The sequence below is a fragment of the Trachurus japonicus genome, chromosome 6 (assembly GCF_045865225.1).
Source record: "Trachurus japonicus isolate A0001 chromosome 6, Traja_1.0".
NCBI classification, from domain to species: domain Eukaryota; kingdom Metazoa; phylum Chordata; class Actinopteri; order Carangiformes; family Carangidae; genus Trachurus; species Trachurus japonicus.
The window spans coordinates 10,845,691-10,865,173 of record NC_140912.1 but is presented as its reverse complement, the minus strand read 5'-3'; the positions used below and the strand labels follow the sequence as shown (position 1 = coordinate 10,865,173).

The window sequence follows — 19,483 nt, the reverse complement described above, 5'->3', positions numbered from 1 at the left end:
GACTCATTAACTTAAGAGATTGAACCCCCATTTGCCTCTTTTTTCTCCCCCCCACGCCCCTCCCCCTCCACCCTCTCCATCCTGCTGGGCTCCAGCAGGACTGACAGTCCCCATGCAGACTGTCAGTAGCACTCAATTGTCACATCCAGTCTCCGGGCCTTGTGGGCAGACACTGCCACGCCGAGGTGTGCAGACAACTCGCCCCCGGAAACTGCAGACATCTGTGGATCGACTCATTATGCTAAAGTAGGCTAATGCACCCCATGCTCAACAGTTTTAGTCTTGTCATGTATCTAATTTCTCTTTCTCAACAAAGAGCTAATAGTAAATCACTGGAAATCTGGCTTTTAAAAATCAGGCCAGCCAATCGAATCATTTCACCAGCATTATCGTGCCGTCTTGGCAGATGAACTCTGTAACTGCTATGACGCAATTCACTGTAATTTACCAATAATCTCTGACAGTTTAATTGAAAAATCTTATGCACAGTCGAGCACATCATCTTAATAAATCACAGAACAGAGAAATAATTGTGCAGTGTATATACACACGTCATCTTTATTTCTACCCCCAAGTAGAACAGAGTTTGGCTCTCACAGAAACAAGAAAATTCTCACTTCACTTTCCAAACTGTCAACAGAAGCCAAGGAAATGTAAAGGGGAAAAAAACTTAAGTCAGGTCAGTGGAGCTGAGGAACACCGTCCATGATTACATCATCCTCTCATGTACTCCTTTGCTCCTCCGCAACTCTGTGAGAGAAAAAAGGTGGGTGAATTGTTGGTTAAAAAAAAAAAAAGATTTCATACAGAGGCTGTTAATATTCTTTGTGATCTCAGTCACATGAGGTTTGTTCAATAAAAAAAACATTAATATCATCACATATTCAAGTTTCAATCCAGATGACTATGATTACAGATGTCTATTCTGTATAAGCCTGCAACGCAAATCATACACTCAGTAGTAACCAGTACTTAGACCTGCACTATAAATTGCATTCACTGGCAGTTTATATATATATATATCTGCTTATGAATTACAGCCATTACATTTAGTTTGCAATGCAATCATGTGCAATCATGATATATTAGAGAGGCAATACTCAGAAAGGTGGTGTTATAGCACTATATTACACTAGTCTGAGGGGTATTAATCAATGTCCATACATGAAGGGGTAAGAAATACAACACCCACATCAACTATGACTTCAATTCATGAACAAATAATTATTGAAATTACCTATGAAAAAATAATAATCTGACATCAAAATAGACTTCATGGCAGAATTGAATCTTTGAATTATCATTTAACTGTTCTAGTAGTCCTAATAAAGTGGACAAAGTGAGAAAGGCTACATCGCTGACCAGTTTACATACCTCTGAGAGTCTCTTAGGTAGGGAGGGGGATCGCAGCCCAGATATGCTCCGTTGATGAAACAGTACTGCAGCAGAGCTCTGAAGCATGAATCCTGGAAGGAAATGAGAACATTTAAGGCGGTTGAAAGCCACAATGTACTGTATAATACACACATTGATAAAATATTAATAATAACAATATTTTTTAATTATCAATTTCACTGCTTTCCCACTTACCTTGATGAGAATGTGGGGGTTTCCAACAATTAGGAGCAGGGCTTTTGGACGAGTGACGGCCACGTTGAAACGTTTAGGGTTGGCCAGAAAGCCGAGTGCATTTTGCAAATCATCGCTCTTTATCGATTCGTTAGAGCGCACCTATATCATGAGACAGCGAATAAAGGAATAAACTGTGGAAAGGTTGTGACTGATGTTTTTGCTCCACAGATTTTTTTTCTACAAATTGAGGTTAATGTATACTGTGATGTCCTGGTTGTGGCAGAAGTTTTATTTCATCCTCTTTTTTTCTTTTGCATGGTTGTGTTGCATCGTGTGTATGTGTGTGTTGCCCAATGACAACACAAAAAAACAGGACACAGAACCTCCTAACAACCAACAAGCTGCCAAGTATAGATTGTTTAAACAGTCTTTGCTTGATTAGGATTAGGTGAGGCCATCATATTTTAGTGGCGAATGGTCAATTGTAAATTTCTGTCTGCTTTTGGTGTGGTGCTGCTGGATATAAAATATAGAAACAGCTATTTTTAGACTTTTAGTCTAGAGTCGGTTGTACCGCTTGGATTATTCCTCTATTGTGACTTTACCCTATGGCCACATAGGACAACTTAAAGGGACAACGAGGAGTTTTGGAAAAGCAAAGCGTTTTCACACTACATTTATGAGCCTCCGCGCGCACCGTGAAATTCTTTGACCGGTGCAAGACGGACTCATGTTCTCATTCATCAAGAATGAAAGTCAGAGGTTCGAAGACGATCAGATACCGTCGTAGTTCCGACCATAAACAGCAATTCGGCGGCATTATTCTCATGACTCGCCACAAAACCGAAAGTAAAGAAAGCTGGTCGGCTCGACCAGCATCTCCGCCACCACTAATAATAACAAAATAGAGACAAAACGATATATTTATCGAAAATGGGCCCATTAACAAGTGTGGGTAGCGTAGATTCATCCACATTAACGTGAGACTCTTTTATAACCAAACAGAAACTCCTCGTTGTCCCTTTAATTCACTTTAAAATGCTGGTTTATTAGTTTTTAAAATTTTCCTTACATGCCTTTACTCACAAAATATGTTTTATTAAATGACACGAAATTCTGATTCACAATGTTCTGTATTCCAACACACAACCTAAACTTGATTGTAGTTGATGCCATATAAATAAAGAAATGAACCTCTCATTCAGAAGATAGAATGTGATGTAATTTCAGCCTACCGTAGACATGATGATAACCAGGTACTCTTGTCCTTGGAACTCCTCCACAGAGCCCACTTTGATGTCAGACAGGCCAACTTTACCCAGCAGCACTCGAATCTTCTCACACTGAAGGATTATATGAAAATAAGGATATTTCAGGATGGAATGCTGCCACTGACAAGTTTTAAACTCATCTAAGCATGAATTTGCTGGCTTTTTTTTTCATCTTTCTTATAGATTATGTGGTTTTACCTGTTTCCTGTAGGGGGCAATGATGCCAATGTCTGAGACATCCACAGGGTTGTAGAGCTTCTTGGCCAGCTGGCAGCAGTAGAGCATGACCTGTACAGCCTCGCCGGGGTTGAACCATGATGGGTTGTTACCTTCCCTCATTTCTGTGCCCTAAAGCAGAGCAAAATAACAGCAATAAATGTGTATATCCCACTAACTTCATGTTCTTACAAATCCAACACATGTTAGTGAGTACGTTTACATGACACTTGAAAAAACCAAATTATTGCCTTAATCCAACTATAACTGGACAACTGAAGTGCATGTAAACACCTTAGTCCGACTGAAATCAGAGTTGGAGAACTCTGATTAAGACACCCAGATAATGCGATTGGAATTCGATTTTCTCCGTCATGTATACGCCTTAATCGGAGTATAACTGGACAATGCATGTGTGCATGCTCCACAACCGTAGAGACGGCACAAAGTGGAGCAGAGAAGCCACCCGAACCCGGCAAAGTAAAGAAAAAAAACCCCAACGTCAGCGCCGATTCAATGCATTTCACACAGCGCGACCAGTGTTTTATTAAAAAAAAAAAAGAGAGAGACAGAGAGAGAGAGAGAGAGAGAGAGAGAGAGGAAAAAGGGAAGCCCATATCCTATTCTCAGCGCGAATCCGGCCCAGACTGGCGCGTCTGGTCGGGAACTGCAGTTGAGAATTTATTAATAAGTTTATAAGTTGTTTATATTCAGTTTTTTATGAGGTGACAGAAAAGTCAACAGGACAGGGGGGCGTATTAACCCGCTGAAACAACGGGTGACGCTGCATGAGGGGGCGGACCCTGTCAGTTATTTGATTTTCTCAGTTGCATGTATATTGAGACAAGGACAGAAGTCCGACTTGACGCCAAAATCGAATTTTGAGCATAGCTCGATTAAGCTCTGCATGTAAACGTACTGAGTGTGTAATGTTGGTGCCTCTAAACTAGTAGCACAACGATGAATCGATGATATTGAATATGCTCTGTTCTGTTCTACAGTAAATAAGACCTGTAAAGTGTACAAATATTTCTTAAAAAGCTTAAGTACCCTGACACCATGAAAGAGGAGAGGGAAGTCTTTTTTGGGCAGGCTTTTCCACTGGCAAAGGGAGTCCACTGTGGCTCTGGGGGCTTTAAAGCACAGTTCCCCCTGGTAGAAGAGCTTGGAAGGCAGAATCAGCAAGGCCTCATGGGAACGGTAGTTGTAGATCAGCTTAGTCACCTGTCAACAAAAAACATGTTGTCATGTCATGTCAATACATTGCTCTAGTTTAAGAATGTACGTTGTTGGTTCAAAATAAAAGGTGCAAAATCAGGCACAGTAAAGCACTGCTTAATTTTTGACTTATCTCAGAATTGCTAATCAAACATTAGACTTCAATACGATGCACCAACCAGCTTCGGGTTGTATCCCCAGTCATGTTTGGAGTACAGTGGGCTGGCCATCAGTCTCTCCAACAAAGACACTCCCAGTCCAAAAGCAGCAGCCATCTTCGACTTCACTATAGGACCCAGCTGACAGGGGTCTCCAGCTAACACTATCTAAGCAGGCAAGGGTTAAAGAAAAGTCACATGTTTAAGCGGAGTTGCTTCAAAATCAGTTTAACTCATTCATCAAACCAAAGAAGTCAGTTTAGCCGGGAATGGATGTGAGTGAGAAGACGGGCATGACTTAATGGGAGGGTAAGGAATACAATGTGCAGTTTGATACAGCCTAACCATGGCTAAAGTTAAAAAAAATACAAATTGTTAAAAGGATAGTTCAACATTTTGGCAAATTGCCCGTTGACATAATCCCTATAGTTTTAGGAGTAGGTTCGTTACCTTTAATTGTCGGTGCAAGCTATTTTTAGAACAGACGAGCAGAGCCGCAAGCTGCTCAGAGCCATGCTACGGAGGCTAATGGGATTTCTTGGTTTCCCTCATCAATCCAACAACAAAAACAACTCTGTCTCATAACGTTCTGTTATTATCTCATAGCGTGGTGAAGGTGCAGGTCACAACTTGTCCACCAGAGCGTTTTGCAGTTGTTGGATTGTGTATTTGATGAGTTTGACGAGGGAACCCAAGAAATCCCATTAGCGTCCGTAGCGTAGCTCTGAGCAGCTCGTGGCTCTGCTCCGCCGTTCTAAAAATAGCTTGCACCGACAAATAAAGGTTTTGATTTGATTTGATTTATTCGGATCCCCATTAGCTATGGCAATGCCAATGCAAAGGTAATGAACCTACTCCTAAAACTATATGGATTATGGCAATGGGCCAATTTGCCAAAATGTTGAACTTTCCCTTTAAATCAAGGTGTTGCATCTCTTATAAAAAAGGTTATAACTTTTAAGGTCTGAATGTGGTGAGTGGGTGTATAATTGGCACCAACCTGTCCATCTCTCTCTGACAAAAGGCTTATGGGGATCAGTGACTCTGGCTCAGTGGCCTGGCCAGCTTCATCCAAGAACACATGGGTAAAATGTCCCACACTGTGTAAAAAACAAAAAAGTCTCAGTTTAGTGGGTCTTACGTGTGAGATCTAAGTATGAACCTACATCTACCATTCACTTCAGCCTTACTGTAGTCCTATATTATGGAACATGCCAGCGCTGGAGCAGGTGCTGGCCACGATCCTATGAAAAGAGGCATGACGGATGTCCTCTCCTGCACTTGAGTAGGGTCGCAGCACTGCTGGGATAGACTAGGACGAAATGCAGTAACAGTCACATCAACATGCTGGTGGATTTTGGAGGAAAAGAGCAGAGAAATGAAGCTAAATGCAGGCAGACACAATGTAATCCATTATTTAACAAATGGTTACCCATAACTGTACCACCTCACCTGGTGGCAATGACATCTGTACAGACAGGAACTTACATATTATCCCTTTGATCATACCTAATCTCACTTCGGTGCTTGTAGCACTAAAAACTGCAGTGAATTTCAATGCGGCTGCTCGGTACCTCTTCCTGCCTACAAGATGCGTTGACACGAGCCAAAGCTCCAGCGTGCAGGTAGCCACTGTCGTGCAGGCGGACGCAGATGAGGTCAGCAGCACTGTTGGAGGGAGTACATACAAGTATCCGACTGCTGGGAAGAAAGTGGTAAACCTGGGAGGTGGAAAGTTGATGATAAAGCTGATAAATCTTGTTAAGCTGTTGAAAAGTTTCCAATCAATATAATTATTTTTAGATGGTCAAGCCTTGTCCACACTAACATAAAATCTTTTTTTGTAATGTATCAACTTGGAAAATAATGTTGACACCGAAAGAAAGACAAAAATTAGGTTTTGCTTTTTTTTAAACAAGAAGTAAATCTTCACGTTTAAGAAATATTGTATTATTATTATAATAATCTTTGGTCAAACACACATTAGATATTAAAGAAGAGGCAGATTAAAGATAGGTCAAGTGTATAAGAATTAGTATGACAACAATAATGTTGGGAATAAATGAACAAATCAACACCAATTCATGACTCGTCTATAAATCTAGGTGGGAGGAGCTACTCTTAGCCTTATGATGAATCCTGATTAGAGGTATATTCTACAGTGCTTGTATGTATGCACCTGTAGTATGGCCTCTATGAGGGTGATTGTCTTTCCGGTGCCTGGAGGTCCAAACAGCACATAAGGAACGGGCCGACTTTCTCCTTCCAGGATCCTCTTCACTGCCTCTTTCTGAGGGGCGTTCAGGTCCGGGTTAAAGAAGTGTCCTTTGCTGGGGATGGGTTTGGATGGCAGTCTGCCATCTAGAGTCAATCACATATTTGTTATTGTTCACAATGTCACCGACCTGCCATAGGCATATTGAAAAGTCAGATCCCTTTACCTTTAGTCTGCGTGGCCTTTGATTTCATGTCAATGGAAATGCTCGACACCTTTCCATTTTCCATGACTGGAGCCTGAATTTCAGATATAGTTAAATTTAATTAAAAATCATTCTAACCAGACATCAAGTCTTCAATAATTATCTCACCTCGTTGTTCTCCATTGTTTTGTTTTGGTCTGAATCGTCTATCCATTTTCCAGTCCACTGAGGAGTCTGAGGAGTCAGTCTAGAAGGGAAGAGAACTAGACAACAAAAGAAAATTACAACAATTTAAGTCTAACAGGACCACTTTTGAAATGAACTGCCACTCTCAAGTATTAAGAAGTAAATTAAACCTTGTAAATGCATGTCTATTAAACTGTGGCACTTCTGTGTCAAAATAATTCCAGATTTTTGTGAAAAGTAAATATTAGTTGGGAGATAAAACATGTGAAAGCAATACTAGAGTTCACTACAGTAAGAAGCAAACAGCACCCTCTAGAGTCAATTTTATGCCAGTGCCAATTTGTGCCCTACCTAAAATACCAGGCAACACATGCTCTAAATATTAATGTAATTTAAAAAAGAGCCTTAGCTTACTCTCCCCAAACTGTTTCATCTGGTCAAGTGCATTATGACATCGCCTCGTGGTTATTCTGGAAAAACAAGCAGTTAAAACATTAATTTTACCAGCAAACTTAATAATAACAACTGACATGTTGGAAAATGAAATCAACACTGAGGAAGTTTAAGATGATATTAAGACTCTCCTGTTTCTCACCTATTGAAAGAGAACTCAACATCAAGTGGCTCTCCGAGGTAGCTGCGCTGAAACTCTGGGTTCACTCTCAAACTCACATTCTCATCATTAATCTGGCAAAAGAGAGAATCAGATTGAGTTGAAATTTAAGGAAGATCCACATTTATACTGAACGTAAAAATACATGTTTTAAATATCTCTGTACCTCTGTGATATAACTGATGCACTCCAGCACCACACCGTTGCTCTGTGTTTTCTTCAACATTATTTTGTCACCTGCACACGGGGGCTTTGTCAAGACTTCTTGTGTTGCACAGAAAAGATGAAATGTCTGAAATGTCTCACCAATAATGAAGAAAGACTCCTAAGGCCACCTCACCTACACTGATATTGGGTCTGCCTTCAGACAGCCCAGGGACCTCTAAGTGGAGGTAGACGGCTCCCTTCCTGAGGAAGGCTCCATTGATTGTGAACTCTCTCAGTTCGCTCTCTGCATGAAGCTCCTCCAGCCAGAGAAGAGTGGAGAAGCGTGCATGCATGTTGGAGGGTGACAGCACCTGCACAAGCAGACACAACTATTAATTAATAATTTAGTTTTAAATAAGATCCCTTGAGAAAAATATTTTTCCTATTTCTCTCCTACTGGAGAAGGTAACACAGGATGTTGATTTCTGTGCCTGTTTTCTCTAAAATTACATCCTTCCATTTCTGGAAGGATGTAGGTTCTTCTTTTTCATAAGTAAATTAATATTGGAAGACTCCATTATACAACACTTCCTTTTGTAGATGCATGCTCACCTCTCCTAGGCAAGACTGAACTGCCAGCACATCACTTTGCGTCTCCACACTGTCTCTGAGAATTTGAGGCACTGGGAAGTTTGGCAAAAAGTTTGGCAATCGCCGCTTATTAAGCCTGGAGGTAGAAAAGGCAGCGTAAACCAAGAGGTGACCATCATGAGTCCAATTTAAGCAACTGCCCGTGTTTCAGAGAAAGCAATCAAATCAACAACAGGGATTGTCATAACTAACAGTTTCTCATTTACTCACATTAATGTAAATGTTAAGTGCATCTTCTGTTCAGTTATTTAATCTAGAATTTTATCTATGGTGGAAAATAATCTATTAAAGCATCTAATTTCTGAGAATTCTACAATACAAAATGGCAAGCTTTTTCTATTAAAAACCTGAGAATATTCCATCTAATCTATCAAGAACACAGCAAAAGTGATGATCAGCATCTCTAACAAAATGATGGTCAACATACAGTATATAAAGCTCAGTGCTCTCCCTCGGGCATCAGTGCAATCAACCAGTTTGATACCTTGGTCTGTCTTTTGGAGCCGGGATGGTGACGGTGTATGTTGGTACTGCTGGGGCAGGACGAGGGTCAGCGGGAGTGTAGGGCACAGTGGGCCGCAGCAGGCGCTCTTCTTCACTTCCTACCGTGACCTCCAGGCACCTCCCGATGGTGAAAGAGGAGAAGTGCAGCAACAGGAGTTCAGCGCAGATTCCCAGGCTCCTGAATCATTTCCCATACATAAAATTCAGCTGTTCAGACAACATGCTAACAAGAGCCAGACAGATACACTTGAGACCTCAATAAGATGAGCTGATTTCACATGGCAAGACAGCAGGGTCCGATGGAGATTAAGCCAAAAAACTTTCAATTCTATCCGTCTTTTTGATGCATTACTCCAACAACTACTTCTCTTATTTATATTATACTGCCACTACAAGAATTTTAAAATGCAACTTACTTTGCTTGGCAGGCTACTACAACAGACAGCCTCTCTCCTGATGGGATATCCAGCTCTGTTTCCTCCCTCCTTACTCCGGGGGGATGGATATTCTCTTTCGGCACTTTGCCGTTTTCTTTGTCTACATCTTTAGCATCGCAGACTTGTTTCTCAGAGGACTCAAGAGTAGATGCAGATTCTGAGCCATTTTCTTGCAAAGTCTGTTTCTGTCTCAGTGTTGTGGATCCTTTGACAGTAACCAGGGTGAACTGTTCTTCGGAATCCCAGCCAGCGAAATCACAGTATTTCAATCTGTGAGTGTCTGAACCTTTGTTTCTGTTAAAATAGAAAGATGAGGATTATGCAGTGCAGTATATTGTGCTACTGATGGTAACTTTTCTTTCTTCAACAGCTTGTCTTTAAAGTCTTTACTTTTACAGTCAGAACATGAATGCGTCCTTGTTTCGTTAGTGACTCACTGTATCCAAAACACCAACTCTCGTCTCTCCCCAATCATCAACTCCTCAAATCGTCCGTAGTTTGATACATCCAGCTCTCCTTTGTTTTCCAAGATGCTCTGGAGATCAGCCTCTGTGAGATGTTTAGGCGAGAATTGCACACTGCAAGAAGAATAACAAAAAAAAATGGCATCAAATTACTACAGTGCGTCACCCACATTATTTCATTTCATTGTATTTGTTCATCAGGATAAAGAGAATTTATAATAGCTGCTCCTTTCTTTAAAAAAATTGCTTACATTAGTTGAAATGCCATAATAATAATTATCTTTGAAATGTCTGGAAAAGGAAAGAGAGAACTTCCTGTGGTGATGTTTTTAACTTCAGTTTTCCATTTGAGTAAGTTTAGGATTTAATATAAAATGGCATATCCACTGATATTGTACATAACTGTCATCTGCGGTCCTTTAAAGACAGGTAAGTCCAAGTACTGTGGTCAGTACCTCTGAAGACATGGCGCCATGCACAGGGCCCTCCAGCTGTAGAATGACTGACTGCTCTCCACCATTACCAGGTTGACCAGATGCCCTGGCGCAGGCTGGTAGTCGGCTGGCAGCAGCAGAGAGTCCAGGCTGAAGAACACAGTGTCATCCACCACACCATTCTTCCCGTATATGCTGGTCACACACACCTGGGAACCAGGGATCATTCAAAGGAGACACAAAGGAATGAAAGAAGTTGTCAGATATACTGTATATCTAATCAAGGTTTAATCTTCCTCATTTCCATTAGATCAACACTGATTATCTTAAAGGGATGTGTCAACATTTTGGCAAAATGGCCCATTGCCATAATCCCTATAGTTTTAGGAGTAGGTTCATTACCTTTAATTGTCAGTGCAAGCTATTTTTAGAACGGCAGAGCAGAGCCGAGAGCTCAGAGATACGCTACAGAGGCTAATGGGATTTCTTGGTTTCCCTCATCAAACTCTCGGAGTTGTTTTCGAGGCAAATGCAGAGACTGCTTGCCGAAATACTGCACCCAACAGGGACGCACATCAGCAGTTTTGCATGAATTTACCTCTAAAACAACTCTGTCTCGTAACGTTCCGTTATTACCTCATAGCGTGGTGAATGTGCAGGTCACAACTTGTCCACGACAGCGTTTTGGAGTTATTGAATTGTGTATTTGTTGAGTTCCATGAGGGAAACCAAGAAATCCCATAAGCCTTCATAGCGTAGCTCTGAGCAGCTCGCGGCTCTGCTCCTCTGTTCTAAAAATAGCTTGCACCAACAATTAAGGGTAAACGACGCCCCGACTACCCCTTTAGCTTTACCAACTTAGAATCAGTACTTTCCACAAGTGAAGCACTAAATAATGATTTAGTCTAATGAGTGGGTATAGCCTTTCACTTTTATTGATGCAATTACCTCGTCTCGGCGGCAATAGCGCAAAGGGGCCACAGAAATAGCCTGGGTGGTCCACTGGGTTGGATTGATAAAATATTTTGCTTGGACCCAGTCTCCTTTCATTGGCTCATAACCTAACAGAAAGGAGAGAAAACACACAAAGTGGGCCAGCAGGCAGCGAAGCCAACATCAGCCCTCAGCCAAGTGGTAGTAAATTTTGGTGTGGCTGTGAGTTTGTCTAATTCACTCTCAGTCTGTAAGATAACAAAACATCAACTGTAAAAGTGTAGGTCGATGTTGATTCATACATAGCATGACGTCTGGGGGGTTGGGGGGGGTCATGTGTGCAACAGCGTGAGTTTATCCAAAGCATTGTGGGGTTAAGAGGATCACACTCTCAATTTCTTGTGTGTGAAGTGCAGTGAGCGGAGGTACCTTCCGAAAGACTACAGCGTGGGAAGTATGTGGTCTGGTTTATGTAGCCGCCATCTCCATCAAATGATGTGACTGTGCCAATGAGAGGGCGCAGCTGCATGTTGTCAGCTTCTAGAGAGGCTCTTCCCCCGACGTCCCAAGCATTGGAACTCCTTTCAACCTAAGTGACATGATTAAATGCACCAGGTTTGACAAAGCTCACCATGAATGCTCTCTCACTGTGCAGTGCAAGGGAAATGTTTGTAGCTGCAAGAGTTAATAGTCTTCAAACGCTTCTACGGAACCGAAAGTATACATTTATCGCTCAGATGAGTCTGTAAATGTCATCATTAGCAATAAACAACCCTGTGAGGAGCTGCATCAGATACTCCTCTAGCCTAAGGATACGTTGGCTTAAAAGCACAACTGATAACTGAACTGATGAAGCCCCTTGGATAAGAGGCGAAACGTCTTCCCAGACAAATACAAGTCCAGTTGCCTACGATTCAATTTGCCCAGAAAAGAACGATGACCTGGATGAATGAGAATATCCATAGACATCTTAATGTGTTTTACTCTCATGGTGCTATGGACCTCTCTTTGTCTTTAGTAATGCTATATATCTACCTATCTATCCATCCATCGATCCATCTGATTCAAGTAAATGTCACTAATAAAATAAAAATTGGTCGCTTACCCTCAAAGCTCTCCATCCCCCTTGTGCACCTCCCCTCACTGCCATGCAGTCCACCAGGTCCCCTTCTTTCAGTCTTGCTCCGCCTAAAACCTCTCCACTGGTGAAGTATATGACGTCGTCTATCATGCCATAGTCGAGGCACAGCTGTGTCACCACACTGCCCCGCAGGTGGCGAATGTCCTCCATGCCTGACCACCAGAAGAGACATGAGTTAGTCCTCCACAGATGTATAGCTGTGGCTATGTCTGCTGATAAAACACGCCGAGGTCACTAAACTTTGCCTCACCACGCTTTTACCTGGTGCACAGGAGAATGTAGCGTCACCATCCACGTCCACTGTCCGCCACAGTGGAGACACCAGCTTGGACAGCATACACCGCATGGCCGTGAGCATCTCTGCAGAATGGCAGCTCAGGTATCTATCCACACAACGAAAACAGGATTCAATAGAGACCACACAGACGAATTATATCTAGATATAGCTGGTAAATGCACGTTGACTAACGTGTCCACTCACCGAAATTAGCTAACTGATATGTTCGGCTGCTTGTTAGCAAAAACTATGCTGCTCTAACCGTTATATATTCAAAGCTAATGCTAGCTAATGGTTACCGTAGCTGCAGCGCAATATGCGGCCTGGAATGACAAAATATTGTTTAACAGACAACAAATACATGAAGCTGGTAAGTTACCTTTCTCAACACAAAACAGTAAGCCGTGGTTCACGTGTATGGTCCCAGCCCTTTGCTGCCACTCAAGGCCAAACCAAACTCCAGGCGCTTCACGGGCACACGTACGTACGTGCGCGGGAACGCTGGTTCGCGGTTAAGAGGAGGGGCGGCGTTACGTGGAATTTGGTGAAGCTGTAGGCACAAAAAATGTTCTCTGTGTTGGAAGATTGTGTTTCCATAACAAAAAAAAGTAATAAACAGTAGTAGTTATGTAATAAATTTGCTTAAATAGCCTAGGCTAAAACCAAAATTTTGTCCAAATCTTTTGAAAAGGAAACTAAACAGTTCATCCAAAGTATAAATGACTCTAATAACAAAAGAAAGTGCTAAAACTTTTCATTTGTGCTCATTATGTATCTCTGACTCCTGTTTATTTGTGTTGTTTAACTGCACTTGTATCCTACATTGATCTGTTATCAATAAAGATTGGACTAAAAAATGAAGCTGTATGGCTGTATGGTGACTAATCTATTATAATAGGCCTACTATACATCAGAGATAGTGCCATGAGTGCACCAGAAACTGTGGACATCCACAAGAATTTCACAGAATACAGGCTACCAAAAGAAACCCACATAGCCTACCTACACTATTGGACACAGTGCTTTTTCTTTATTTTCATTACCGTAGCCTACTTTCTTCATTGTAGATTCAAACTGAAGACATCAAAACTATGAAGGAAAACATATAGGCCTTTAAACATAAACGTGTTACTTAGAATATGTTATATATTCATTCTTTGAAGGAGCCATATTTTTTTGTTTTGATTGCACACTCTTGGCATTCTCTCATCATCTTCAGGTCGTCACCTGGAACAGATTTCCAACACTCTTGAAGACATTTGCTGTTTTACATCTCAGTTGGGTTTAGGTCAGGTGACAGATTTTACAACATAACTCATATGTGTTCCTTCATAGTTTTGATGTCTCCAGACCAGTATGAATCTACAATGTAGAAAATGATTTTTTTTTTAAAAATAAGAAGAAGAAGAAAGAAACAAAGAAACAAAGAAACAAAGAAACAAAGAAAGAAAAAGTGGGAAAGTGTGTCCAAACTTTTGTCTGGTAGTACATATCACAATTAAAATGTTCTAGCTTCCACATATGCTAACATGACTGGTTCTTGAAATATGTAGCAAATCCATATTATTGAAAATTATTTGCCATAGTCTCATTTGTTTAAGTCTGTAAGACAAAAAATAAAGTTGTCAACAGATTGATCATTTAGTTGTAATAAAGACTCAGTATGTGAATCCATATGTATACAGAGGAATGATTTGGATAGTCATAGGGCCTACTGCAAAATTCAATGCAGTATGAAATTAATTACAGCTATCCTGCTTGTAAATCCGACACATTTGAGCATTCTAGCACCATCTGTTTACTCACCAACTGCCTCATTCACTCTGCTCCTCTTGCAAATTTGCTATTTATTTGGCACTTCAAAGCAGGTGGAATATCTTTCAGGGGGAGATTTTATACCTGGGAGGTTGTTTTTTTAACAGCAACAGCCTGCTGCCATGCTTTCATCACTTTCACATATGCGATCTGCCTGCTAAGAATTGTTCTTCTGTTGCTTTCCTAAATGGATGACAAAATGAACCGATGAGTCAACAGCCTGCTGCTGTGATCTGATCACAAAGTGGGAACTGTTCCCCTGTCATTATCCTGCTCTCTTTTATCTACACTGTGAAAGGGAACAACATAATGCTCTTTATGTCACTCAGTATTGTTTTGGTGTAAGATCAAGCAAGACAGGCCTTTCAGATATGAGAGTGCCAAGTCTGACGCCCCCACCTTCCAGCCATCACTCCTTTATGTAGACTATTAGAACCATATGTCACTTTTTATTCCCACTCTGTGTCTACCACAGTTGTCAAATATGTGTGGTTTTTGTGAGACACTAATGCAACACACGATTCTGAATATCCACTACTAAATCATTTCACTCATAGCATTTGAAGACTTTAAAGATTTACACCAGGCTGTGCCATCAAGGGGGGTGCATCAGGCTATATCACAGACTATAAACATTTCATATCTTTTTCTCCTGGCAGCTTTGCTTTAGAAGTTAAGAGTTGTTAAACAGCTTATGTCTTGCAAAAGTTGTATAGATTAACAGACAGACAGTGATGTTTGGCATGCACTTTGAACGTGTCCCTATTAACTTTCATAGCTTACTGTACCACAACTGAAGGCAATGATATGTAGAAATATTTCGGCAGGCCTTTCATGTTGTGGTTGGTATCTGTTACTTGTTAGTGTTGGTTAAAACATACTGTGCCATATTACAGGTCACATATTTAATATTGGTGTTGACAAATGTCTCTATTCCTATCATATATTTTTCAAAATGTGTGAATTACCTTTTACTGTCAGGAGAAAATATATCTTACATCTTGTCTCAATGTTAATTTCTTACTCTATGCCCCATGTTTCGACATCCTCCTGGACATTAAATCCCTGTAATTTAAGTTAATTTCAATTTGTGGTTATAGGATTTACATTATTAGAATAAGCCTTAATTGACTTCAAACGGCCATGTTACTGCCTTAAAAGGAAAGGGAATAACCCTAAATCTTGTGGGACAAAAAGTTTTGTTTTGGCAAGGGCTCAACAGTCAAGCGAGATATTTATGATTTGTAGTTAATGGACATGCAGAAAGCAGTAAAATGTGCAAAAAAACAGTGATATGGTCTGTTTGGCAGAGTCAAGTTGATTTACAACTGTTGCCCAAATGCATTTTATAGGCTTGTTGGTCTCAAATTGAATGCTTTATAGAGACTGTGACAAGTGAGATGATATTTGACATCAGAGATTTATTTTTAGAAGCACTTCAGACGTTTCCACAGGTTGTTTCACAAGCACATGTAGCAGTTGTCTTTGTCATTTGAGTTGTTTGAGTGCTTGATGAGAGCAGTTTGTGACTCAATGATCAAACCCATTCATGATCTTGTCTAACAGCTTTTCTCCATTGGTTTGGCTCATTTCTTCAAACAGAAATTACATTCTCAAAACAACATGGACAAACCTCCAAACCCATTGGCAAATGTTCACAACAGAATTGTATTTCTCATTCATTTCGTCAAGTCTTCGTACATATTTGCAAATGATTGTACAAATGAAGTACAGACAGCCTGCAGTTAGCACAATTTCTAAGAGAATAGATCTTGTTGCTTTAAACTGATTGATTGATTCTCAGTCTAATGGTTGTTCTCTCTAAAACATGTCAGCCTCATTTCATTATAAGCCATCACATGCACAATAGTCTGTTCAGTTGTCAAAATTAGTCAAGAACATAATACCATGAATACCATATGTTTATTTACAGCACTGTAGGCTACTTATAACATTCCTTGTTTTTGTCTATGTGTTTATATTACAGTATGCTGTATACATTACATCTTACTCTAATGAATGGAAGTTACTTGGTTACCTTTCCTTAACAGTATGAGTGCAATGTGTGATGTTAAACCTAATAGGCTACTCTTTTATACACAATTGTATTCTGTTACCTAGACAAAAAACAAAACAAAACAATAGTCCAGTAACTATTGTCTATGAAGGACTGGGCTCAGACTGAGAGGTGGACATGAGGGATATTTCAATGGTCCTCTGCCATAGTGACAAAACATCTAAACATTTTGACTTGCAGTGCTCACACAATGCCAAAGGGAGGATGCATTTTGGGGGCACTGACTATTTGTATGAGTAGAAATTTTAGTTTTGACACATGAGTGAACTGTTTTGAGAGAGAGATGCGCTTTTGCAAGTGATCTATGGTGTTGTGCTGAACTGTAACACTGTTTTGCCAAATGATCTTAGAATTTTGAGAATGTAGGCTAATCTCTGTTTAGAGAAATGAGCCAAACCAACTGCGAAAAACTGTAATATAAAGAAACTGATCATGTTTTCACATCTTTGTCAGCCAGGACTGGAAACCATTCCATTGTGCTCATTCTTTGTTCCTCTTGACATGACACTACTTGCACCACAAGAGGGCAGTGGCTGCACTTTTTGTGTACTAGACAGCCACAGTCTTCACCACAGAGTGCAAATGAGGCCAAGGAAGGAATCAGATCAGATTCTAATCTCAGAGTCTGTGTTGCTATTGCTGGAGAGTCTGCTAACCTTGTTTGATGGCAACAAATGCCACGAAAGCTCAGAAATTAAGCCAGCTATTGTGAGGACCATGGGGAAAAACTGATTCCCTGCTTAATCAGATAGTGTTTGACAAGGGCATAAACTTCCCCTCTGTAATTAGCAGCAAAAATACACAAGCATAGCGAGCACCAGTACAGTTAAGAATCTGACTGTTTGACAGGAGTTTGGCTGCAACAGGTTGTCTCCTCAGAGTCCATTAGCATTAAAAGAAGAAGTGTCTGCCTGCCCATTACAAAAAAACAAGCATGTCAACTTGAAAATAGTTTGAAATAATAAAAAACTGATGAAATAAACATAGATTTACAAGTTAATGACATACATTCAAAATATTTTGAGCTGCCAAAACATGTTCTACACAAAACTTTTTAATTCTTCACAAGTTTCTTCATTCAATATGTATTCTTCCCTAGAAAATTATATTAGCCCAGCATGTTTACATGACCTTTAAGTCTGACCACCCGTTAACATCCCTCTCTGTCTTATAATATTTATTACTGTATTTTAGTACATGTCAACTTGAAAAATGATGTAAATAACAGGAATATCTGCTCAGTGTTGTGTTGCACACTGTACATCCTCATAGAGGTGTACAGGAAACTGATCAGTTATCACAGTCTAATGATCCATCAAACACAATTTGTTTGTTCAGATAACAAACATGTGTATACACATCTGTATATCTAACTGTGCAGCCCACATCCAAAGAATCTTTACATAACCCCCTGTGAGATGCATCTCTATCCCTGTTTAGTGTGAAGAAACCAGATACAAATAGGAATTCATTTGGTGTGATATGAAGGGACACAAGGAAAGTGAAGAGACACTGCAATTGCAAACAGAGCCAGTGGTGTTTTTGTTTGTTTTATTTTTGTTTTTTGTGCGTGTTTCTTTCATTTATCATGTTATTTTTCCTCATTTTAACTGCGGACAAACTCTCTTCGAACTAACTATAATAATAAAACAGCAGCTGTGGTTTGAGACACTCTTTCTCCTAAAATCAGTAGTTTGTAACTGTACCTGCAAATGTTATCATGATGATTATATCCTATCAGGTTATTATGGTGTGCTTTTTTTTTGTTGCAAAATGTCACATCTGGCAGTAGTATATATACACACAAAAACCCATCTAGATTCTAATAGGCTCTTGTCATTTCAACTTACTTTGTAAATAGTACAATATGATTTTTAAAAAGTAAGGCAAATATGAATTCCTTATGAATGGCATGTCAGCATGTGGAGTTCTGTAGACTATCCCTACAGTTTGTCTGTGTCGTATATTAACTGTATAAGAGGCTATTATGTTCAAAACTCTCTCAGGATACAGCCCATTGTTTTTGTTTACAGATTTCTCCTTTGATATTTTTGAATTAATTAATTTATTTTTGTGTCATGCCATCATTGTGGCCCATCCCATATGGGATTACAAGACATTTACTGACTCAAAAACTAGACAATCCTTCCTGTTGGTATTACCCGCCACACAAGTGCGACACATAAATAAACAACTTAAGATTACTATCAGTACTCATCTGTATATCGCTCTTTATCTCATTGCCCCATATAATTGCATTTCATGTGGAGAATTGAACACCACGGTTAACACAGTCATTTATATTATTAAATGATTAGCTGCACTGTGTCAGATTTTCACTACACAATTATTTTGGCCAAATAAATTCATGATACCAATATTATCATGATCTCTGAAAAATTTTGAAGAAAAAAAAATAAACAATGCTACTTTAAAGTCAGTCATCTTTAACTGTGTCTATTGTAGCCTATATGCTTTGGCTCTGTTTTGCAAATGAAGCACTCAGGAGTTAGAGGCAGAGAGATTGTCGACATAAGTGTACAAAACATTACGCACATCACAATTGGGCCAATAGTGAAACTGATAAAGTTTCACATGGTCCGATACTTGCCATCCTAATATCATCAAACGTGTAGGCTATTATTACCACAATATTTTGGCTACTTGCTGTCCCTCATTGTTTTAACTCTCCACTAATTAGCTAATGACTGCAGCTCAGTATCCCATTATGTGGATAAGAGAGTGATGGATCATCTCATCTTTCAGTGTCATCTGTAAAATATCAGGGTTTATATGCGTGCATGTCTGTATTTGTGCCATGAAAGATGAACACAATGGGGATAAGACATTGCAGCCTGGTTGTGTTTGTGTATATGGGGGGGGGGGGTCACCTCCTGCGCACATGCTTCCTGGCTACGCCCCTGATTCGGCGGCAGTCATATCAGGGAG

General features: G+C 40.1%; 1 protein-coding gene across 1 annotated transcript; it reads right to left on the bottom strand.

Moving 5' to 3' along the window:
* Positions 1–539: 539 nt before the first annotated feature.
* mov10l1 (Mov10 like RNA helicase 1) lies at positions 540–12,748 on the bottom strand. Its single transcript, XM_085778700.1, has 26 exons — positions 12,627–12,748; positions 12,330–12,517; positions 11,654–11,813; positions 11,240–11,352; positions 10,313–10,500; positions 9,831–9,971; positions 9,373–9,687; positions 8,937–9,134; positions 8,414–8,528; positions 7,995–8,172; positions 7,821–7,891; positions 7,637–7,728; positions 7,456–7,511; positions 7,024–7,118; positions 6,877–6,949; positions 6,615–6,796; positions 6,010–6,156; positions 5,626–5,747; positions 5,436–5,535; positions 4,457–4,603; positions 4,110–4,283; positions 3,042–3,191; positions 2,808–2,915; positions 1,591–1,731; positions 1,375–1,466; positions 540–750 (listed from the first exon to the last, which is right to left on the bottom strand). Exons 1-26 carry the CDS (start codon positions 12,721–12,723, stop codon positions 723–725), a joined length of 3,471 nt encoding a protein of 1,156 aa, XP_085634826.1. The 5' UTR covers positions 12,724–12,748; the 3' UTR covers positions 540–722.
* Between the last annotated feature and the right edge of the window lie 6,735 nt (positions 12,749–19,483).

What these genes read in the sequence shown, in the direction of transcription:
- mov10l1 (XM_085778700.1), bottom strand. Translation starts at nt 12,723, where the DNA reads ATGCTCACGGCCATGCGGTGTATGCTGTCCAAGCTGGTGTCTCCACTG. An exon ending in AAACAATGGAGAACAACGAG is followed by an intron (nt 6,950 to 7,023) that starts GTGAGATAATTA and finishes TCTGAAATTCAG; the next exon opens with GCTCCAGTCATGGAAAATGG. An exon ending in TGTCAGAGAGAGATGGACAG is followed by an intron (nt 4,604 to 5,435) that starts GTTGGTGCCAAT and finishes TTGCCTGCTTAG; the next exon opens with ATAGTGTTAGCTGGAGACCC.